Raw genomic sequence first — 24342 nt, 5'->3', positions numbered from 1 at the left:
AAAGCTTCTAAAAGTTGAACGGTAGTTAATGAATCGCTTGATGCAGAAGGTGCACCCAGTTGAAAAGGGTGACCTAGTTGAATTTCTGATATGATGCAAAACATTTAGGCCCATTGAGTCTACTTGGCTCAATTACCACATTCTCCCACACATCCGATCCCATCAATCACCTACAGATTAGGGGGCAATTTGCAGTGGGACAATAAACCTGCCAATTGCATGTCTTTGGGTAGTGGAAGGAACCTGGAGCAGCAGGGGGACAACCCACTCAGTCACTGGATGAATGTACAAACTCCACACAGTCAGTGTCGGAATCAGGTCACTGGAGATGTGAGGCAGCTGTCCCACTGGCTGTGCCGCTGTTCCCTATCAATTGCACAGAAGAAAATAAGGTTATACAATTGCATTTACAAGCATAACATTTCTACCGATAGCACTGGGAATCACCATTCTGTTTTGAGGCAGTAAATTTACATCTGCATTTATAGTGCATTCAGAAAGTATTCAGACTCTTATTTTTCCAAATTTTGTTACATTACAGTCTCATTCTTAAATGGATTTAATTCATTTTTTTATAATCAATCTGCACACAATACCCCACAATTAGAAAGCGAAAACTGCTGTTTAGAAATTTTTGCAAAGTAATTAAAAAGAAATAACTGAAATACCACATTTACATAAGTATTCAAACCCTTTACTCTGTACTTTGTTGAGGCACCTTTGGCAGCGATTACAGCCGCGAGTCTTCTTGGGTGTGACGCTACAAGCTTGGCACACCTGTATTTGGGTAATTTCTTTCATTCTTCCCTGCAGATCCTCTCAAGCTCTGTCAGGTTGGATGGGGAACATCCAACTATTTTCAGGTTTTCCAGAGATGTTCGATCGAGGTCAAGTCCGGTCTCTGGCTGGGCCACTGAAGGACATTCACAGACTTGTCATGAAGCCACTCCTGCGTTGTCTTGGCTGTGTGCTTAGCGTCATTGTCCTGTTGGAAGGTGAATCTCTGCCCCAGTCTGAGGTCCTGAATGCTCAGGAGCAGGTTTTCATCCAGGATAATAACAATAATAATACATTTTATTTATGGGCGCCTTTCAAGAGTCTCAAGGACACCTTACAAAAATTTAGCAGGTAGAGGAAAAACATGTAAGGGGAATGAAATAAATAGTAGAGACATGACTAGTACACAAAGTAAAGACAGAATTCAATTCAAAACGCAATACGAGGCAATTAATGCACAGATGAAAAGGGAGGGGGACGTGGGGCTAAGGATAGGCAGAGGTGAAGAGATGGGTCTTGAGGCGGGACTGGAAGATGGTGAGGGACACGGAATTGCGGATCAGTTGGGGGAGGGAGTTCCAGAGCCTGGGAGCTGCCCTGGAGAAGGCTCTGTCCCCAAAACTGCGGAGGTTGGACTTGTGGATGGAGAGGAGACCGGCTGATGTGGATCTGAGGGACCGTGAGGGTTGGTAGGGGGAGTAGAGGTCAGCGAGATATGGGGGGGCCAGATGGTGGAGGGCTTTGTAGGTGAGGATCAGGATTTTGTATGTGATCCGGTGGGAGATGGGAAGCCAGTGAAGTTGTTTGAGGACTGGAGTGATGTGATGCCAGGATTTGGTGTGGGTGATGAGTCGGGCGGCTGCGTTCTGGACCAGTTGGAGTCGGTTGATGTCGGTGGAGCTGATGCCAAGGAGAAGTGAGTTGCAATAGTCCAGTCGGGAGGAGATGAAGGCATGGATGAGTCTTTCAGCAGCGGGAGGTGTGAGAGGGGGTCTGATTTTGGCGATGTTGCGGAGATGAAAGAAGGAGGTTTTAATGACATGGCGGATGTGAGGCTCAAGGGAGAGGGTGGAATCAAAGATCACGCCAAGGTTGCGGAGATGGGGAGACAGTGGTGCCGTCGATGGTGAGAGTGGGGTTATTGATTTTGCTGAGTGTGGCTTTGGAGCCTATGAGGAGGAATTCTGTCTTATCGCTGTTGAGTTTGAGGAAGTTATGTTGCATCCAGGTTTTTATAGCTGACAAACAGGAGTTGATATGGGAGAGGGGGGGGGGTTGTGGGGGGATTTGATGCCGAGGTAGATCTGGGTGTCATCGGCGCAACAGTGGAAGTCCAGGTTGAAGTGGCGGAGTATCTGACCAAGGGGGAGGATGTAGATGATGAAGAGGAGGGGGCCGAGTACGGAGCCTTGGGGAACGCCTTGAGTGACTGTGGCTGTAGCAGAGGTGTGGTTGTGGAGAGAGATGAAGTGGGATCTGTTGGAAAAGTAGGAACGGAGCCAGCTGAGTGCAGAGCCTTCAATGCCGAGGTCTTTGAGTCTGGTGAGCAGGATGTTATGGTTCACTGTATCGAAGGCTGCGCTCAGGTCGAGGAGGATAAGGATGTTGAGGGAACCAGTGTCAGCAGAGGTGAGGAGGTCGTTGAGGACTTTGAGGAGAGCAGTTTCTGTGCTATGGATGGGGCGAAAGCCAGATTGGAGGGGTTCAAGTAGGTTATACGCAAGGAGGTGGGAATGAAGTTGCGACGCAACGATACGCTCCAGGGTTTTTGAAAGAAAGGGGAGGTTTGCGATTGGGCTGTAGTTAATGAGAGAGGAGGGATCAAGACCAGGTTTCTTTAAGATTGGTGTGACAGCAGCAGTTTTGAAAGCGGAGGGGCCAATTCCTTGGGACAATGAGGAGTTGAAGAGATTAGTGAGGTAGGGGCAGAGAACGGGGAGGCAGGACTTCAGCAGGGGAGTGGGGAGAGGGTTGAGGGAGCAGGTAGGGTCTCTCTGTACTTTGCTCTGTTCATCTTTCCCTCAATCCTGACTAGTTTTCCAGTTTTGTCACTGAAAAACATCCCCACAGCACCACCATGCCCATGCTGCCACCACTATGCTTCACCGTAGATATGGTATTGGGCAGGTGATGAGTGGTACCTGGTTTCCTCCAGACGTGACGCTTGGCATTCAGGCCAAAGAATTCAATCTTGGTTTCAGCAGACCAGGGAATCTTGTTTCTCATGGTCTGCGAGTCCTTTAGGTGCCTTTTGGCAAACTCTAAGCGGGCTGTCATGTGCCTTTTACTGAGGTGTGGATTTCGTCTGGCCACTCTACCAGAAAGGCCTGATTGGTTGAGTGCCGCAGATATAGTTATCCTTCCGGAAGGTTCTCCCATCTCCACAGAGAAACTCTGGAGCTCTGTCAGTGACCATTGGGTTTTTGGTCATCTCCTGACGAAGGCTCTTCTCCCCCGATTGCTCTGTTTGGCTGGGCGACCAGCTCTATGAAGAGTCCTGGTGGTTCCAAAGTTTTTCCATTTAAGAATGATGGAGGCCACTGTGCTCTTCGGGACCTGCAATACTGCAGATATTGTATTAAACCCTTCCCCAGATCTGTGTCTCGACGCAATCCTGTCTCGGAGGTCTACGGACATTCCTTCGTAGTCATGGCTTGGTTTTTGCTCTGACATGCACTGTCGACTGTGGGATCTTACATAGACAGGTATGTGCCTTTCCTGTTCATGTCCAATCAATATAATTTACCACTGGTGGACGCTAATCAAGTTGTAGAAACATCTCAAGGATAACCAATGGAAACAGGATGAACCTAAGCTCAATTTTGAGCATCAGAGCAAAGGGTCTGAATACTTATGTAAATGTGATATTTCAGTTGTTTATTTTTGATCACTTTGCAAAAATTTCTAAACTCCTGTTTTCGCTTCTCCAATCTGGGGTAATGTGTGTAGATTGATGATTAAAAAAAATGTGATCCATTTTAAAATAAGGATGTAACGTAACAAAATGTGGAAAAAGTGGTTTGAATACTTTCTGAATGCACTGTACTTGCTGAACTTTGGGCTACCATTACTTTGACCTATGGCTGGTGCTCGGGAGAAGTTTGCTCTCCTAAATCCATTGTCTCATTTTTGCTGTACTAGTTCCATTCAGACCTGTGGCTTTGAAAAGCAAGGAGGTTAAGGTGTTGTTCTAAGTTAACTGTTTAATACTGATGGGTCTCCACAAGGTGGCACAGCCGTAGTTGTTGCCTCATAGCACCAGGTCTCTAGGTTTCAATCCTGACCTCGGGTGCTGTAACGCAAAGTTTGTATGTTCTCCTTCTGACCGCGTGGGTTTCCTTTGCTGGTTTCCTTCAACATTCCAAAAATGAGCACGGTTGTAAGTTAATTGCCCTCTGTGTGGGAAGTGAAAGTGGGATAATATAGAAATAGTGGTAAAGGGTGATCTGCATCTCTAAGCTAAACTAAGTGGATTGAAATTTCTGAAGCCAAAACAAGTACTTTCATTTGCAGTATACACATCTTTTCAGATTCCTGCCTATGGTTATTGTTCATACTAGCTTTAGGATGTCCTCCTACTTTTACCCCCACCTCTGTTCCTTAGTAGTTGAGGTGCTCTGGGTCAGTACAGGCAATGTGCCGTCCACTGTGCTTGTCACTTGGGATTGTCAGAGATGAAGTGGTACTTATTCTCAAGCACATCACAACATCTTCATGACATTTTGTACTGTGCTGGCTGCGAACCTGTTGATGTTCACTGCCAATGTGCTGTGAAATCGATAGCATCCTCTGGAGTCCGTGCTTGCGAAGTTCTATGTTGTCAATGACATCCTGAACTTGCATATAGGGCAGCGCTGAAGTTCACCCAAACTGATACAAGAAAAACCCACATAAATGCAAGATGAAGTTTTTAGAGATTCCTTTCTCCCTCGGAGCACTCCTTTCCCTGAATATTTTGATTTGTTATCCAATTAAATTGAATTTTCCCCTGTAGCTTCAGTCCCTGTTTAGATTGCAGGTTCTTGTCGTCTTTGTGGATTGTGGATTTTCTAACACTTTTTTTGTATTGTCACAGCAGGCAACCTGTGGGAAGAACCCAGCCATCTCTGGTAAGAATCTGCAATATACTGAAAAATAATTATTCAAAGTAAAAAAAGCAAGGAGCAAATTTGTATGTTCCTTGGCTGCCTCCCACATAAGCAAATGGCCAAAACGAACATAAGGGTCTCTGGCGTTGTGCATTGGTGTGGAAAGATTACATGACTATGCCAGCAGGAGAGTGGAAAGGGTAGCAATGAGTTTTCTCAAGTGAAAGAGGACGTAATGATGCTGGAGAGAGTCAAGTGGCGATTCGCCAGGATGTGTTGTCAGGGTTGAATTAACTGCAATAAACCAAATCAAATTCTGTCTCTATCCCCCGCATAGTTCATAGAAACTTAGAAAATTGAAAAGTACAGCATAGGAACAGGCCATTCAGCCCACAATATCTGTGCTGAACATGAAACCAAGATAAACTAATCTCATCTGCCAGCAAATGATTCACATCCCTTCAATCCCTGTCGAACGATGTGCCTTTCTAAAAGCCTCTTCAATTCTACTATTGGATCTGCTTCCATTGCTAACCCTTGGCGGTGCGCTCCAGGCACCCACCACTCTCTGTATTTAAAATAAAATTGTCCTGCACATCTCTTTTAAACTTTGCCCTTTTTACCTTAAAGCTTCGGCCTCTTGTCTGATATTTTCAATGTGAGAGAAAAAAAGTCTGTCTGTCTATGCTATTTATGTCTTTCATAATTTTTTTACACTCTCAGGTCTCTCCTCGTCCTCCAGCGTTCTCGAGAAAACAATCCATGAGAAAACGTCCCAAAAAAACTCTTGCATTGTGGATATTTTTAAAGCCGAGAGAGATAGATTCTTGATTAGTACGGATGTCCGAGGTAATGGGGAGAAGGCAGGAGAATGGGGTTAGGAGGGAGAGATAGATCAGCCATGATTGAATGGCGGAGTAGACTTGATGGGCCGAATGCCCAAAATCTACTCCTATCCCTTATGACCTTCAGATTGTATTCCTCCGTGTCCCACTGGGAATGCTTAGAATATAGGGATGTGTATTTATCCTTATCCTAAGCACTCTTTACAAAAAAAATATTGACTATGAAGCAAGATTGTCCTGCAGAGACGGTGACATGGTTGGTGTAATGTTGTTCAAACACATGGTGACAATTCCTGCCACTAACAGTTGGTCCAGGTGGAGATAGGCTTTCATTGCTCCCCTGCTGACTCTATGGATGAATCACTGAGCAATACAGAGTTGGAAGGTGCTGGACTTACTCCCATTTTGTTTTTAATTCATTCTCACAAATGAAAGGCAACCTTTTGTGCCATCTCTGAGACTAAGTAGCATGTTGTTCAGAGAACTAAATGCAAAAATGTTAACAATTGGCTGTGCATTGTAATGGTAAAAATGCTTTGTGTAAAAAAGTTTGCCTTAAATATTTACGTGCGTGAACATGTAAATGTATTGTTTTGCAGCCAGAGATTCTCTGCAGCAGTCCAATGTTGGTGACATCAGAGCCTCAATCTTTGGCCCAAAACCGCATGGATTTTGGAAGCCTGGACCACAACAAGGAAAATGTAAGAACTGTTCCTGTTTTTCCTGATTTGAAATTTGAAGCGCTGTGGCACAATTTGTTTGATTCCTAAAATATCTCTGCAGTTGAGATACTTTGTGTTTTGGCTGAGGATGTTATTGGAATGTGTTATTTTTTTCTTTTTATAGTTCATGTTAACAATATGAGTAGTTGCACTCGTGAGGTGTTTCCATTATCTCTTGCATCCATCCATATAGTCTCAGAGATTTTGTTCATTTTTTTATTGTTTCAATTCCAATTGAACCGTGCCTAGAATCCAGATCTGAGACAAAAGCTTGAACGCACGCACCACCAGGATCAGGATCAACTGCTTCCCCACTGTTATCTGATTACTCAACGGGCCTCTCGAAAGCAATGGGAGTACTCCCAATCTCCCAACCTACCTCACAGTGGCCATTGGACTTTTTTTTTTACTTACACTTTCACTAACATTATAATGCTTGAACATTTTATTCGGTACCTCTGGTATTTTGCTCTTTGCACTACCTGCTGTTCATCTGTATGGCATGATTATGCTCATGTACAATATATGATTTGGCTGGATAGCATGTAAAACAAAGTTTTTCATTGTATCTGAGTATACATGACACAAAATAAACCAATATCAATAAAAACGTGTTCTCTCCAAAAGCTTGTAGGGAGAAGAACAAATGTTGTGTTTTTATTTTAATATGTCTGCTTGGCAGGAAATGCGGACTGGGGTATTGGGGATTGCGACTGGGAATAAATGAGTTGGACCTAGTATAGGTTTTCTAATAAAACAGCACTTTCTGCTACTTTTTCTTAAATCTGCTTTCATCCCTAACTGATAGTCCATGTCTTAAACCCCACAATCACATTGTAAAAATTGCTTTATATTTTAAAACTTCCTTAGTCTTAGGGAGTTTGACATGTTCCCAACAACCCTCACTAACCTCTACAGATGTGCTCGATAAATCATTATATTGGCATTGTTTGAAAACATCCCCATTCAAGACTGCAAAAAAAGTTGCGGTCTGTTGTGGAAGTAGCCCAGGTCATCACACAAACCAACCTCCTTTCCATTGACTCCATCTATGCTGCCCAGGCAAGGCCACCAGCTTAATCAAGGACCAGTCTTACTCCAGTCACTCCCATCAGGCAAGAGGTACAGGGCCAGTTTTTTTCCCAGCTGATATCAGGCAACTGAATGATCCCCTCATCAGCTAGAGTGTGGTCCTGACCACTCATCTCCTGCAATGGAGCGCTTTAAACTACCTTAATTGAAGTATATCTTTGTGTTGTGACCTTTATCCTTTATCTGAATACTGTGCATAGCTTGATTGTTATCATGTATATTTAATTATTTGTCTGAACAGCACGCAGAAAAGCTTTTTACTTTATCTTATTATAAGTAACAGTAATAAACTAAACTTCATATCGCCCTATATTGTGAAGCCAAAAACACTGCAGATGCTGAAAATCTGAAATAAAAACAGAAGGCAAGAAATACTTTGCACGCATTGTATGTGGGTGGAGGCGCAGACTCAACATTTCAGCTCCATGATCTTTCATTAGAATTCCACCTTTGTATCTGTTCTAACTAAAATAGTATCACTCTTTCTTGAGTTTCTTCATAGTTATTTTGATGTATCGTACCTGACAACGGTATAAGGCAGGAACCTAGATATACTTGGTGGCATCTAAGGAGAGAGTCAGTTTATGTTTCTGGTTAATGTCTGTTCATAATAGTACTCTGATAAAATGTCGAAGCAAAGAACTGCTGATGCTGGTTAATACACAAAAGGACTCGAAGTATCTCAGCAGGTCATGCAGTATTTTCAAGGAAAATAGATTGGTGATGTTTTGGGGCGAGACCCTTCAGGGTCTGAAGAGGGGTATCTACTGGAAACACCAGCTATCCATGTTCTCCAGAGATGCTGCCTGACCTGTGTTACTCCAGCACTTTGTGTCCTCCTTTGATGAAATGTGATCAGTTTGAAATGTTCTCTTTTACTCTTCCTATATGTATATGTGTATGTATATTATATGTGTGTATGTATGCTGGAGAGCATCTATGGGATGAGCTGCCAAGTGTGGATGGAATGTCCATTAGAAGCTAGAATGGACTTTTGCAATGTTTTTTCCAGTTAATTTTTCTTTCCTTTTTGAGAATCAGTTAACAACCTTTCAGGTTGAAGAACTGGGAGATCTTTAACCTGCAGCACTGATGCTGTTCCTCTTGCCACGGATGTGACCTGACCTGCTGAATACCTCCACCATTTTCTTTTCTTTTATTTTTAGATTTCCCGCACCTGCAGTTTTTTTTTTTTGTTTTTTTTTTTGCTTCTTGAAAATACAGCCGAGTCCACTCTAACCTCTGTATGGTAAAACTACCATGACTGGAGTCAGTCGTGAGTCCTTACTGCGCTGGTGAGAGGGTTAGTATTTAATGAAAGAATGGAATGCTAATATAACAGATTGATCTTGATAAAGAAGGGTCTCGACCCGAAAAGTCACTTATTCCTTCTCTCCAGGGATGCTGCCTGTCTCGCTGAGTTACTCCAGCTTTTTGTGTCTATCTTTGATGACACTGAATCAGTGTCAAAAACAGTGTCTAACTCTCATGGTCTCTTTTCACCAGGAAGGAGATGGGTTTAAGAAGCCCATTTGCCCAGCTCCTAAGATAATGTTGATCCCCTTCCAAGAACACAAATTATGTGAAACAATGTCTTCCTCTGTGTCCTCCTTGGTGAGTACAACTTGCACAGATATGTTTGAGGGAACTTGAATCATGTGCCACTGAATCTTTTACCTAAGATCTTTGTGGTCTTGGTGGACCAATTGATAATCCAGGACCTACCTGGTTAGTGTTGGTCAGGTGAATTCTGCGGTTTATTTGATGAGTAAAACATCAGGCTAGTAATTGTTTTAAAGTCTATTAATTGTTTTAAAGTCTATTAACCTGGGCACAATGTTTTTTAGTCACAGTGTTTTTTTAAATAAATTGTGCATATTGCTAGCAAAGCTATGATTTTAATATTCATTCTTGGTTACTCTTCTGAAGGGGTTGGACTTTCTTGAACTAATACAGTGCGGCAAAGCTTTAGGGGGATCTTAAAGGTTTAATGCCGCAGCAGTAAAAGTGTGCTATAAGCTTTGTAGTCCGTATTGTCATGGGACTACAGAGTTGTGCTGCATGGACACAAGCCCCTCGACCCACCTTGTCAGTGCCAATCATCAACCATTCAGTATTGGTCTGAGGCCTTTATTTTAATTGACAGGCCATTTTTATAGCTGGCGAAGTGGAGTTTATGATCAATGGTTGTTCCCTGGATGTTGCTAGAGTGCAGGATCTGATGATAGTAGCACTGGTTTGCAAAGGACCAGTAGATGGCTGCTTGTTGAAGATTGGTCAAGTTGCTCAGTGTCTATGTAACTTGACTCGTTATCACCTGGATGGTGTCTCAGTTTTGAGGGCATCCTTCAGTATTATATCTGCAAATTAAATCATCAGGGACCATTCCCACTTCTGGCTGACTAATGTAGGAAAGGTGATTAATGAGGCAACTAAAATACCTTGGACCCAGGATCCTACTCTTATCTCCTACATCAACATCCTGGCTAAGATTGTTTGTCTCCAGCTAATGGAGTCGTCTATCTTTGCAAGAGCTGCAGGTACAACCACTTCTTTCCTCACAGCCTAACCACTCTCTGTCAAGTTGTGCCTTGTTGTCAAGTGTAGTCATCCTCTCCTCCCCTTGAAAGTGGGCTAATATTCATGCTTGTAATCAGATCTGGAGCTGAGTGTTCTTGATATGAGTGAACAGTGGCCCGATGGCACAGGGGTAGAGTTGCTGCTGAACCCGGGTTCGATCCCAACTACAGGTGCTGCCTGTACAGATTTTGTACGTTCTCCCCGTGACCTGCGTGGGTCTTCTCCGAGATCTTCGGTTTCCTCCCACACACCAAAGACGTGCAGGTTTGTAGGTTAATTGTCCCTAGTGTGTGTAGGATGGTGTTAATGTGCGGGGATCGCTGGTCGGCGCGGACCCGGTGGGCTGATGGGCCTGTTTCAGCGCTGTAGCTCTAAACTAAACAGGTTTAATAGTAAAATGACACTGTTTTTATAAGCTCTTTGCATTATTTCCTTTATGATGTGTCTGTCAACTTAAACATTTGGTTTTAAAAGTGAGATAAGTTTTATTGAATAACAGATTTGGGTTGTGTACTTTTTTTTTTAACCTTGAATTGTTAGTTTAGTTTAGAGATACAGCGTGGAAACAAGCCCTACAGCCTGCGGGTCCATGCCGACCAGCGATCTCCCGTACACTAATTCAGGACACTTTAAAGAAATTAATTATCCTACAAACTTGCACATCTTTGGAATATGGGAGGAAACCAGAGCACCCGGAGAAAACCCACGTGGTCACAGGGAGAATGTAGTCAGAATTGAGGCCTGGTCTCTGGCGCTGTAAGGCAGCAACTTCTACCACAAACACTTTGCTGCCTCTCTCATTATTCTCACGAGTCTCTCCACACAAGGAAAACAATGCTATAATTTTTTATTTTAACTTCTAGTTTGGCTTTGAGATGGAAGAAATCAGTCAAGTAACATCAACCGAATCTCAGTGCCTGGATCATTCCATGAGCGACAACAATACTTCTTTGCTTGTGGAGCAGATTGATAATGATTCAAAGGTAATGTGGAAACTAATTCCCCGCAGAGGGGGGGAGGGGACTGGCTGGAGGTGTGGAGAATGGAGTGGAATAGAGGACACAGCTCAGTTTTGAAGCACTCACTACTGTATAACCTGTTAAGACTATTCTTGCATGAGCCCAGTCAAAATTGCCCTTGAGGTAAGGAATATAGGGTTGATGTCAAATGGGGAGCTGTAACTGGGTGGAAGACAATGGTACCATGTCGGCAAAGGAGAGGAAAAAAGTCTCGCCTATGATCACTTGCTACTGAAATTGTTATTTTTTGAGGAAGTGTGGAACTGTGTTGAGTAGGAGTTATTTTAATTTTCACAATTTGAATGATTTTTTTATTGTAAATAATATGATCTCAAATGTATAAGTTTTACAATTAAAATTACCATGCAAATTAGGACTTCAGTTTCAAACAGTTAGCAAATAATGGTAATGATCTATAAAGAACACATAGTGCTTGTTTAACTCAGCTGTTCAGGCAGCATACCTGATTCATACCGACCAGTCTGAAGAAGGGTCCAGACCCGAAACATCACCTATTCATGGTCTCCAGGAATGCTGCCTGACCCGCTGAATTACTCCAGCAATTCGTACTTTTCTATGTAAAACAGCTTCTGCAGTTGCTTGTTTTTACGTAATGATGTAGATGTCATATGACAACTCACACTGCAAAGATATTTGCCTATATATTTATATTGTATAGACTTACTGTAGTGGCCAGTTCTTTATCCAGACTCTCCTTGAATATTAACAACTCCATTTGAAGCTAGAGGCTGCAGCCAGGGTAATGTGTTTTTCAATGTCTGTCGGTGAGCAATTAATGCACCACTGATTTTGTTTTCACAGAGGGATTCAAACATGAATGTGGCCATGTCCTCTAGCATGGCTGCACTTTTCACTGGTGAGCTGATGACGCAGGGGATGGACACGAGCACAGTAAGAACTTTGAGCGTTTATGAAACTCCGTGAGGATGGGGTCGGTGAGGGGAAGATGAAAGTAATAAAGCTCTGGTGTACATGTGCTCCAGGGATGCTGGCTGACTCGTTGTGTTTTCTCTCTCGGTTTGTCCTCAACACTAACTTTAACTATGAACTTCCATGGACTATCTTTGATTGCACTAAAGACTTTAGGTTTTCTTTTCTACTAGTATTGTGGTTATTCATTTATTGAATTTGTGTTTATTATATATTATCTATAATGTTAATGGGCTTGTTACGCTGCTGCAAATAAGAATTTTATTGTTAGTAAATATGCCAATTAAACACTACTCTCAAATACAGGATTGGTAGAGCTCTGTGGTTGCATTTGGGCTTTTTATGAAGTTATGATTCCTAGAAAACAAAATAGATTGGTCCTCACGCTGGAGAATGTGGGTCCGACTGGTACATGGATAGGAAAGATTTTTTTACCAGCTTAGATGGGCCATCTTGGTTGGGCTGAAGGATCGGTTTCTGTGCTGTATGACTGTCTCTACGACTATGTAATGAGTGAAGTACCTCAAGAGTCGGTCACTGGCCCTCAATTGTTTATTATTTGCATGAATGACCTGGAGGATGGAACAAAATGCAAGGCTTCCAAGTGTGCCAACAATACAAAAATGAGTGGCAGGGCACGTGGGGATGAAGACATTGTAATTCTGTAGCAGCTTATAGATAAAATTAGTGTTTGGGCAAAATGGAGATTAATGTGGGTAACTGAGGCCTTTCACTTCAGTAAAAGGAATCACAAGGTGGGATATTATTTAAATGGAAAGATATGACAAATGAGTGGAGTTCTAGTGCATAAATCACAAACAGTTAGCAGATGGGTCCTTCATGTGGTTAAGAAGGCAAGCAATTTTTTTGCCTTTATTGCAAAGAGGTTTGGGATTTAAAACGGACGTTCTGCTGCAGTTATCCATGGTGTTGGTGAGGAACCTCACCAACACCATGTTTACTACTTTTTGTAATCTTTTCCTCTCCGGGGCGCTCAAATTTCCGAACCAAGCCACGATGCAACTGGTCAGTATGCTCTCGACTGTGCACCTGTAGAAGTTAGAGAGAGTCTTCCTTGACAATCCGACTCTCCGTAATCTTCTCAGGAAGTAGAGGCGCTGATGAGCTTTTTTGATAATTGCGTTCGTGTTCTCGGACCAGGAAAGATCTTCAGAGATGTGCACCCCCAGGAATTTGAAGTTCTTGACCCTTTCAACCATCGACCCGTTGATATAAATGGGGCTGTGGGTCCGCCTCCTACTCCTTCCAAAGTCCACAATCAGTTCCTTGGTTTTGCTGGTGTTCAGGGCCAGGTTATTGCGCTGGCACCATATGGACAGTTGCTCGATCTCTCTTCTGTACTCTGACTCATCCCCATCAGTGATACGCCCCACAATAGTGGTGTCATCAGCGAACTTGATGATGGAGTTCGCACTGTGGTTCGCTACGCAGTCATGGGTATAGAGTGAGTACAGCAGGGGGCTGAGCACGCAGCCTTGAGGTGCTCCCGTGCTGATTGTTATTGAGGCTGACACATTTCCACCAATACGAACAGACTGTGGTCTGTGGACGAGGAAGTCGAGGATCCAGTTGCAGAGGGATGCGCAGAGACCCAGTTCTGCGAGTTTGGTAACCAGTTTGGAGGGGATGATTGTGTTAAATGCCGAGCTGTAATCAATGAATAACAGCCTGACATATGAGTTTTTGTTGTCCAAGTGGTCCAGTGCGGAGCGGAGGGCCAGCGAGATCGCATCCACCGTTGATCTGTTGTGGCGGTATGCGAACTGCAGTGGGTCCAGGTTTTTGTCGATGTAGGAGTTGATTTGCTCCATGATCAACCTCTCAAAGCACTTCATCACCACCGGCGTTAGTGCCACTGGTCGATAGTCATTGAGGCACGTCACCTTACTCTTCTTGGGCACCGGTATAATTGATGCCCTTTTAAAGCAGGTGGGGACCTCAGACCTCAGAAGTGAGAGGTTGAAAATGTCCGTAAAAACTCCCGCCAGTTGGTCCGCACAGGTTTTTAGAACACGGCCGGGTATACCATCAGGTCCAGGTGCTTTTCGGGGGTTCACCCCTCTGAAGGGTTTCCTGACATCGGCCTCTGACTGAGACTGAAATGCCATCACAGCGAATGGGGGATCGGGAAGGCACATCAGTATTCTCCCTGTCAAAGCGTGCGTAAAACGCATTGAGCTCGTCAGGGAGTGATGTTACACCGGCATTCGAGCTGCCTCCTGGTTTTGCCTTGTAGGAGGTGATTGCATTCAGACCCTGCCACAGCTGCCGAACATCTGTCTCGTCCTCCAGTTTGGAGCAGAAGTCCCTTTTGGCCTTTTTGATGGCCTTACCAAGGTCGTATCTGGTCTTCATGTAGGCCACTGTATCGTTGGATGTGAATGCCCTGTGTCTGGACTTCAGGAGAGTACGGATCTCATAGTTCATCCAAGATTTCTGATTGGGAAACACTCGGAAGGTTTTTGTAGGGATGCAGTCCTCCACACATTTCTTTATGAAGTCTGTAACGACTGTGGCATATTCGTTCAAGTCCGTTGCCGAGTCCTTGAACATTGCCCAGTCTACAGACTCCAAACAGTCCTGGAGTTGTTCTTCTGCCCCCCCCGACCAGCTCTGTGCTGTCCTCACTTCTGGGGGTGCGCTCTTTAATTGCTGCTTGTAGGCAGGAAGAAGCAGCACCGCGGTATGGTCGGACTTACCGAAGTGAGGGCGAGGGATAGAACGATAGGCATTCTTGATGGTGGTGTAGCAGTGGTCGAGGGTGTTAGGTCCTCTGGTGCAGCAGGAGACATGTTGGTGGAAGTTGGGGAGTGATTTCTTTAGGTTCGCCTTATTGAAGTCCCCAGCAATGGTGGTAAATGCCTCGGGGTAAGACGTCTGGTGTTTGTTGACCACGGCATGCAGCTCCTCCAGTGCCAAACGGACGTCTGCCTGGGGTGGGATGTAGACCGCGGTCAGGATAACGGAGGTGAATTCTCTCGGGAGGTAGAAGGGACGGCACTTCACCGCCAGATGTTCGAGGTGTGGAGAGCAGGAGTTGGACAGGACTGCCACGTCGGAACACCACGCAGAGTTGACCATGAGGCAGACGTCCCCTCCTCTCCCTTTCCCAGATGCCAGGGTACGGTCCATGCGGTGGATGGAGAACCCTTCAGGCTGGACCGCTGAGTCTGGGGAGCTGGGGGTGAGCCATGTCTCTGTGAAACAGAACACAGAGCATTCCCTCAGCTCCCTTTGATAAAGCAGTCTTGCCCTTAAGTCCTCCACTTTGTTTTCAAGGGACTGTACATTAGCCAGTAGGATAGTTGGGAGAGGGGGCCGAAGTAAACACTGCCCAGTCCATCATCGGCTCTGACCTTCCTTCCATCGAGGGGATTTATCGCAGTCGCTGCCTCAAAAAGGCTGGCAGTATCATCAAAGACCCATACCATCCTGGCCACACACTCATCTCCCTGCTACCTTCAGGTAGAAGGTACAGGAGCCTGAAGACTGCAACAACCAGGTTCAGGAATAGCTACTTTCCCTCAGCCATCAGGTTATTAAACCTAGCTCGGACAAAACTCTGATTATTAGCAACCACTTTCTGTTATTTGCACTACCAGTTTATTTATTCATGTGTGTATATATTTATATCATGGTATATGGACACATTTATCTGTTTTGTAGTAAATGCCTACTATTTTCTGTGTGCTTAAGCAAAGCAAGAATTTCATTGTCCTATACAGGGACACATGACAATAAACTCACTTGAACTTGAATACTGTGCAGATTACCTAGATACTGTAAATGGCTTTACACCCATACATCAAAAAGCATATTGAAGCATCGTTCGGTCCAATTTTGTCGTCGGTCCGAAGCAGATTCACCTGCTAATTTCTGGGATGAGAGGGTTGTCCTGTCAGGAATAAGCGAGTTTGGTATTCTGACTGCGCATGCCCAGGTCAAAGGTCACTATGCGTAAACAGCCCTGGAAAGCAGTGGAGCAGTGGACCTTCATTTCTTCTGTTTTTTCCAGCTTTGATTCTTCTAAGTAAGAAAATACTGCTTTCATACTATGAAATAATTGTATTATTCGTTCCTTTATTAAAAGCCTAGATTATTTTGTCGTTTTTATTGCTTTATGCTTTGGTGAGTGAGCGAGATCGTGCTCGTCGGTGTTGGGCCCGGGTCTGAGTTGCTGATGGGTCGTCCCTGACCCCTCACGGGTGTCCCGTCCCTGTCCGGGAGTGGCCGGAGGTGTCGGGTCGGGCTTGCAGCCGGCGCGGGGAAGAGGCCGAGTTGCTGCAGTGCTTTGTGTGTATGGCTGGTGCTCGACTTTTGCCGGTGCTGAGAGCGAGAGGGGGGGGGTGGCAGCTGGCGTTCCCCGGCCCATCGGTGAGAGGGGTTGGGCTGGAGCTGGCGCTTCTTCTCCATGCAGGCTGTGGGCCTGGGGCCGCTGGTGTCGTCGGTCCGGAGCTGTCGGTTGGCCCGGCGGGATTTGAGCTGGGGTTGGCTGAAGAATTCCATTGCCTTTCACTAATTTGCTAATTTGAAGCCAATGGAATTCTTCAGACTTTATTCAAACATACAAGATCCTGTGCAGGGTCGATGTTGTGATGCTTTCACCAGTGGGAGAGTCATGAACAAGAGAAATAGTGACAAGGTAAGGAGATGGCCATTAAATACTGATGTGTGGATAGTCTAGCTGGGGGGGGGGGGGGGGGTGTCCATTTTGGACCTTTTATTGGGAAATGGATCTGGTCAAATGACTGGGGTTTCACAGGAAGAACATTTTGGGAACAGTGATCACAATAGGTTTTTTGGTTATGAATAAGGATAAGTCTGGACCTTGAGGAATGGCCTGGTAGAGGGGGGTTGGAGTACTAAATTGGGGGTAAAACAGATTACTACAGCATGAGGCAGGAGCCTGGGAGAGTCCATTGCAAGCAGCTGTTATTGGTGAGTCGACACCAGGCATGTGGGAGTCACTTAAAGGCTAGCCGATTAGCGTTCAGGACTAAAGTGTCCCAGGAAGGATAAGGATTGCAAGGTAAGAAATTAAATGAGAGGTTTTACATTTGGTCAAACAGAAGCAGGAAGAATGTGTAATTTTTTTAATTAACATTGTACCTTGATGACGCTCAAGAAATTCAAAGGTAATCTTCAGGGCAATCATTCAGAGCTGCCAGAAGTTAAGTTTGAGGGAGGAAAATTCAGATACCTTAAGTTCTACAAATAGTCGTGTGAAGCCAGGCTGATTGACTGAAATCTCCCTCATCAGTAGTCTGGAGAATAAGGGAGCAGACCAAGTATTAATTCAAATCATACCCGCCTTTAATTATTGTTTTTTTTCCTTCTTGCTGTGTTAGGTTCCGGTCCGCAGGGGCAGGCCAGGATTGTTCCGGTCGCCTTCTCTGCCAGAGAGGCTGCACAGACCGTTCCTGAAAAGGTTGGATAGATCTCGGGAAACAGATACTCCAGTGAAGACGAAGCGACAGAAGGGTTTTGAATTCCCACCAGAGCACAATGAACAGAAGAGGAAGGACGACCAGCTCATGGTAAAGAGCCTCTTAATTGGGTGCTCAGTCATAGTCATACAGCATGGAAACGGGCCCTTTGGTCAAACTTGCCTGTGTTGGCCAAGATGCCCAATATACGCTAGTCCCACCTATAGATGTTTGGCCGAATCCCTTTAAGCTTTTCCTATCCATGTTCCTGGCCTTTGTCCAACCATCTGCCTGTCAACCTGGAGGACTCCATCCACTTATCCTCTTGTCTGCTTGATAATGGGAAGATGTATTTTCTATTGAAGGGAGGTGTTAGATTTGGTGCTGAGTTGTTGCAAGAAGAGACCTTTGTTTCCACTATGGATTGGACTATATCTTGAGTAGAAGTATCCAATTAGTGTTTTTTTTTTTAACATTTTATACTGGATGAAAATAAAGCCTTTAATTCTCTGTAGCGTAAAAGGGTAAAAACAATGCCTTGTTGCTCCTTCAATGGTCAGGACTGAAGGTTGGCATTTGCTGCCAACTACGCAAGATTGAAATGATGGGAGTTGGTTTCATTTTCATCCAGTACTTGGCGAATCTCTGAATTTCTATTGTGATGGGGTATAGAGTGGGGCTGGTGGGTGAATGGTCTTGTTTTCCACGTCTAGATTCTGAGGAAACCGAGCAAGGATGAGGGATTAATTATGAATTTTGTTGGTTTGCCAGAATTTTTATAGTGGCAGTGAGATGCAGCACCTTAAAGCCTCAAGTTTGCTGAGCCTATACTTCAGTCTTTGTACTCTGGTGAAGAGTCTGGTTTGCTAAGGTGGAAATCCTGAGCATCTCTTTGGAGTTGATTTGTATCCTTCAATGGGGGGGACTTGCAAATTATTTTCTTTTGCTTTCTTCCCTGTGTGAATTAGAGAAAATACAGTCCATGATCCATGATCTTAACTATTTCTTCTGTACTCTGCAGAGAGGAGTCATGACCAGCTGCAAAGACAATATGACAAATGTTTTGGAGGAGGAGAGCAACCCTATGGAGCTGATAGGAAACCATTCTAATGTAAGGTTAACACCTGTTGCACACACTTTGAAATGTATCACTTTTTGCAGATCCTGTTCCACCTGGATATGATGGCCCTCCATAGCAATGTAATTCATCATGAGTATCTTTGGGTCTTGTACCACTAAAGGAGCACACATGAAGTCCGGCTGATCTTGACCCATTTTGACAGAGGACCTCAAATGCTGTCCATTTCAGCTGTTTATAATTCCATAGTGGGACGGCGCAATTGCCCACTGGGTAGTGCGGCTGCCTCTGCCCCTGTGACCCGGGTTCAATCCTGACTTGTAGAGCCATCTGCGTGGGATTTGCATGTTTTCCCCGTGACCGCGTGAGTTTCCTCGGGGTGCTCCCATTTCCGCTCACATCCCAAAGACGTGTGGCTTGGCAGGTCAATGGGCTTTCCTTTGACCTGGTATCCTGATTTCTACACTGAAGGGCCAGTCCCACTTAAGCGATTTTTCAGCGGACTGCCGGTGAATGTCAAGTTCGCCGCACTCATCTGAAAAACCAGGAACTGGAACGGCGACTGTCAAAGTGGGGCACGCACACGTCTAAAATCCACACGGTGCCAAGCCAAGGTGACACAGACACACACTGCGATGAACAGGAAGGTTAAGACGGCTAGCACAGTGTATGGTAAGTCCTTTAAAAGAGGGGGGGAGGGGAGAAGGAGTGGAGACACTTTTATGAAGCCAGACAACTTTTGATAAGCCAGAGATACACAGCTGTGAAGTTTGGCGGGTATTTAACATCACCAGTCGGTTATCCTTGGTTCTGACAACTCGTGCTTACGGTTTTTCCCCCAATGAGCCAATTAAAATGCCCGGTCGGCAAAGGCGATTAACTAAAACTACCTTCGACTACCTATAACTACATGGCGACCCCACTACAACTGCACCTACGACTGCAAAAGTATCCATTTTCTCCATGGCAACCAATTTGTGGTCGCAGAAAAAATGTCATGTTGAAAAATTTGTGACGACCATACTGAGGCCGCGACTAGTTCCCAGAATTCGGGAACTCCTCGTGACCACGAAGGAGACTCACCAGAGACCACCAGCGATCATGTGGCGAGCGCACTCGCCTAAGAAGTCGCCTAAGTGGGACAGGCCCTTGAGGGATAAAAATCTAGCATAACTGCTGATCAGCTTAGCCAATTATAAAACTGCAGGGTTGCATAAATGCTGTTCCTATTTTTTGCTTTGCATTCACTGACCACACGAAATACATACTCTATTGTTTTCTCGTTTATTAATTTTGCAGGATCAAGGTGAGCAGTTACTTCCCAAATATAATTGCCTTTGAGTAGATGGTGGTGAGTGGATTATCACTGTAACGGCCAATTAGATTGCCTCTTAACCACCTTAACTCAAGGGAGCACAAACCAAATTTATGCAGCCTCCTCCTAATTAATCTACACAAAACGGAATTGTAGCTGGTTCCTTCCTGGAGCCTGTAACCCAGGGGTCTGAGGCTGACTATCATGCTCCTGTTTGAAGCCTGGCATGGAACTGAAACCGAAACCTTGTCTGTCATTTAAATGCTTCATCAGATATTAGTTATCTTCACTAGGCTGGTGATGCCCACTGTTTATGTATTGTTGGGGAGTCGCCTGGTGAGTGGATTGTTTCTGATGTAATTCAGTCCAGAATAGTGGAACGGTCTTTGATCATTTGCTATCTTGTTAAGCATTTGAAAAATAATTGTGTAGGTACACTCGCCTCTCTCCAATGTCCTGTGCATTTTAGTTTAGTTTAAAGACACAGCATGGAAACTGGCCCTATGACTGAGTCCACACTGGCCATTGATCACCTGTTCCCGCTAGTTCCATGTTATCCCGCTTTCTCATCCACTCCCGACACACTATGGGCAATTTACAGTGGGTCAATTAAGCTATAAACCCACACGTCTTTGGGATGTGAGGAACTCCACACAGACAGCACCCGAAACCAGGATTGAAACAGGGTTTCTTGCACTGAGGTAGCATCTCCACCAGCTGCAACTATGTGCCTTCCATGTCTTTTATGTAGACAAAGACTAACCATTGTTCCTTGCTGTTAGGGTCCATGGCAGATCCATGGGGTCCTATATTCTGCTCAAGCTGTTTAAAGGCCCGACTGCCTAATTTAATTAATACATTTTATTTTTTCAACTTGAGTAGGCTTTGTGTTATGTTGAAGCTTAAAATATAGTTTTTTAGTTTTTAGAAGTGCTTTGCCATATTGTTGCACACCGTCACGAAAAAACACTGCCACCGTCTTAACCTCTTGAGGTGCAGAATTCCATCCTTAAAGCATTTCAAAGACCTCTCTTGTGATGAGCGCTAGATAGCCAAGTCCTTGCTGTCCATACTGCTGCCATGTGAGTGTTCACCCAGGATTTGTACCCCAAGCATGAAGGGGGGAAAGGAGAGATACCACATGGAATGCATTTGACCGTTTGGCCACCTTGTCCAGCTTCCCCCTATCATCAATCATTCCTTGAAGATAATCGCTGTTTATAACTGATTTATAAATGGCACAGTTATTGCTCTTCTAGTGAATATGACCTTGCGCACTTGACTTGTTTCTTTGTGGTACCGGCTCTGATGCTGTTCACCCATTTCATTGGCAGGTATATGCATTGCCCACTGTACTGGGTAAGCATGAGGAAATGAAGTATATCATCCCCGAAACAGTGAGTTCCACCATTTACCTGTCGCCTATATTTATTTAATAAATGAATTCATGAGAGTGAAAGAGGGCCTTGTGAAGAAATAGTGCCCTGTATGTATTTTGGTTGTCCCCAATTACGTCCTGGTCATAGCATTGGTACCTGAATGAAGTGAGAGTACTATTGAGCCTTCATTCCAATGCAAGACCAGCAGGCAAAGGAGATTGGTTTAACTTGGCATCATGTTCAACTTGGACACTGTGGGTTGTGTCCCTGTGCTGTACAATTCTGAGCCCAAATGATGCCATTATGAGTAGGAAGGAGCTGCAGATGCTGGTTTACACCAAAGATGGACACAAAATGCTGGAGTAACTCAGTGGGACAGGCAGCATCTCTGGAGAGAAGGAATCGGCGATGCTTTGGGTCGAGTCCAAAGAAGGGTCTCGACCTGAAACGTCACCCATTCCTACTCTCTGGAGATGCTGCCTGTCCCGCTGAGTTGCTCCAGCGTTTTGTCTGTATTTGATGCCGTTATGAATTTACCTTCCCCAGGTCCGAGTTCTACCTGTGAAGAGTCTTATCCGAGTATTAAATCTGCAGATTGGAATTGAGCCTGGTTTGTATGGTGAAGCAAGCAGTATCTGCAAAATGGCACGAGTGTGAACGGCAAGGACAAGTGTGAACAAGGGTTCTGTTTCACAGTATTGTGCCACTGTCAAACCCTTTTTATGTCTTGTTTTGCATCTTTTGTGGTCCTCCCACTACTTAAAATCTCAACTAATTATTTCCTGCTGTCAGTGATGCCTGATCCATTTGGGACTTTATGCTGAGATTGCAGACAATCTGATTAATACCAGCCCCATAGGGCCATCTATAGAACTATATTGAATGAAGTTTGACAGCGGGCATCTCTTTTTGAAGATATTGATTATGAGTTTGAATAATATTGCTGCAATACATTTGTGCAGTTCATCCTCTGGTTTCAGAATGTCCAATCCTCAGCCAAATGTCCTGATGCTGTAGAAACGTTGAAACTTTGTGCTGCCTCAACAGTTTCCTTTCCGTGTTAGCCATTAAACTCATTCACTATCAAAATGGATTACTCAGCGTCTTGGTCAGTGTGTGGCTCTGAACTGATTTTTGTTCTGACTACCTGAAACGATAATAATCCTTCTCTTTTCCCAGATGTTGCCCGATGTACTCAATGTTTCCAGTTTTCTGTTTTTATTTTGGATTTCCAGCATCTGCCATCACTTATTTTTGGACGAGTGTGTTAATGCCACCAATTCATCAATGTCACATATTCTCACTTATTGTTCTCTTTGTTCAGTTCTTATGTATTTTAGACTGATTCAGTGGCACATGGCAGATTACATTTTCCCACGTTCCATTGCGGCACGGTGGAGCAGCGGTAGAGTTGCTGCCTTACAGTGCTTACAGCACCAGCGACCCGGGTTTGATCCCGACTACAGGCGCTGTCTGTATGGAGTCTGTACATTTTTCCCATGACCGTAAGGGTTGTCTCTGAGATCTTCAGTTTCCTCCCACGCTCCAAAAATGTACAGGTTTGATGGTTAATTGGCTTGGTATAAATGTAAAATTGTCCCTAGCGTGTGCTAATGTTGGTCGGTGCGGACTCGGTGGGCCGAAGGGCCTGTATCCGTGCTGTATCTCTAAACTAAACCTCACCCAAAGGTACCATTTTTCCATCCTTCAATACAAATCAGTCCTCTGGCTGAAAAAAGTGCTCTGTTGACTTCAGATTAAGACTCTCTTTGCCGTTACTACATGTAGCACTCCTCTACCTGGTGTTTTCAAGTGGTGTGTCTGGGTATACATTCAGTTGCAAGACTTGAAAATGACCATGCAGAAAGGAGGAACTGCAGATGCTAATTTAAACAAAAGGACACAAAGTGTAACATAAAACATGTTGTCTAGAGATGCTGTCTAACCTGCTGAGGTTAGTCAGCATCTCTGAACATGTTTTGTGTTGGGATCCTTCTGCCTGAAGAAGGGTCCCAAACAGAAACATCACCTAAACACGTTCTCCATAGATGCCGATTGACCCGCTGAGTTACTCCAACACTGTCCTTTTTTTGAAAATTACCATAATTAGATGCCTGTATCAAACCTTCTGACCTCTGCACAGGTGGCCAAGGTACTACATGGAGAATATGACCACCTTTTAGGAGAAGTCTATGTCATCGACTGCCGCTATCCTTATGAATTTGAAGGGGGACACATTAAGGTAAATGAATTGAATCTTAAATGAACAAGTATTTTCTTTAATTTCACCCCCATCTACACTCGCCTTTAAGAGTAGAAAGGGTATTGTTGGTGATCTTTTGCCATTTGTAAATGTATATATATTTGGTTTAGATGCCCCCCTTGTGCAGCAGGAAGTGAATGGTTAGTTATTGACTGAGATTGTTTCTGTTCCTGAGCATGCCGTGTCCATGTTCCCCAGCAACCCCAACATGAGCAGACTTTGAACGTACAAGGAGCTGCTTAGTTACAGAAGTGCAGGGATTGACCTGGGTATGTTTTTTTATGTATGTTTGTGCTGCTTGTAAAGTTCAGAGAAGTTTCAGTCCAGGATTAATGTCTCAGATTGTAAATAATGAGTCCGATTCTCTCTGAGCTGACATTCTTGCTTCCTTCTCTCCCAGGGTGCTCTGAACCATCACAGAGCGGATGACGCAATTGAGTTTTTTCTGAAGAAACCCATTATTTCTAAATCCAAGGACAAGAGATTAGTTATAATCTTCCACTGTGAATTTTCATCGGAGCGAGCACCAAAGATGTGAGTTGCATGAACTGTTTAGTAAATCACATTGAGAGAGGATTGAAAGCAGGAGGAAGGCTGGGAAGTCAAGCATCTCATGCTTTCTGGAACCAATGACACTGCAACTGGTAACATGACTCTGACACGTGGGACTGAGGCGGATTGGTCGGCATGGGCAAGTTGGGCTGAAGGGCCTGTTTCTGTGCTGAATGGTTCTATGACAATGAGATCTAGTGAGGTTAAAAATAGACATTCTACTCATTGGAAAGG

The 24342-nt window shown here is 44.4% G+C and overlaps 1 protein-coding gene across 1 annotated transcript in view; it reads left to right on the top strand.

Moving 5' to 3' along the window:
* The window catches only part of cdc25c (cell division cycle 25C), a 44221-nt gene that overhangs the window by 16000 nt on the left and 3879 nt on the right, over nt 1-24342 (top strand). Inside the window, exons 7-16 of the mRNA XM_033029533.1 lie at nt 4853-4886; nt 6310-6411; nt 9031-9138; nt 10968-11087; nt 11946-12035; nt 17444-17632; nt 18543-18632; nt 21249-21311; nt 23437-23535; nt 23957-24090. Coding sequence (XP_032885424.1) covers nt 4853-4886; nt 6310-6411; nt 9031-9138; nt 10968-11087; nt 11946-12035; nt 17444-17632; nt 18543-18632; nt 21249-21311; nt 23437-23535; nt 23957-24090 — 1029 coding nt within the window. The remainder of the gene's footprint in view (nt 1-4852; nt 4887-6309; nt 6412-9030; nt 9139-10967; nt 11088-11945; nt 12036-17443; nt 17633-18542; nt 18633-21248; nt 21312-23436; nt 23536-23956; nt 24091-24342) is intronic.

The sequence above is a fragment of the Amblyraja radiata genome, chromosome 11, assembly GCF_010909765.2.
Source record: "Amblyraja radiata isolate CabotCenter1 chromosome 11, sAmbRad1.1.pri, whole genome shotgun sequence".
Classification (NCBI taxonomy): domain Eukaryota; kingdom Metazoa; phylum Chordata; class Chondrichthyes; order Rajiformes; family Rajidae; genus Amblyraja; species Amblyraja radiata.
Note: the sequence above shows the minus strand (reverse complement) of the source record. Positions and strands in the feature narration are given on the sequence as shown.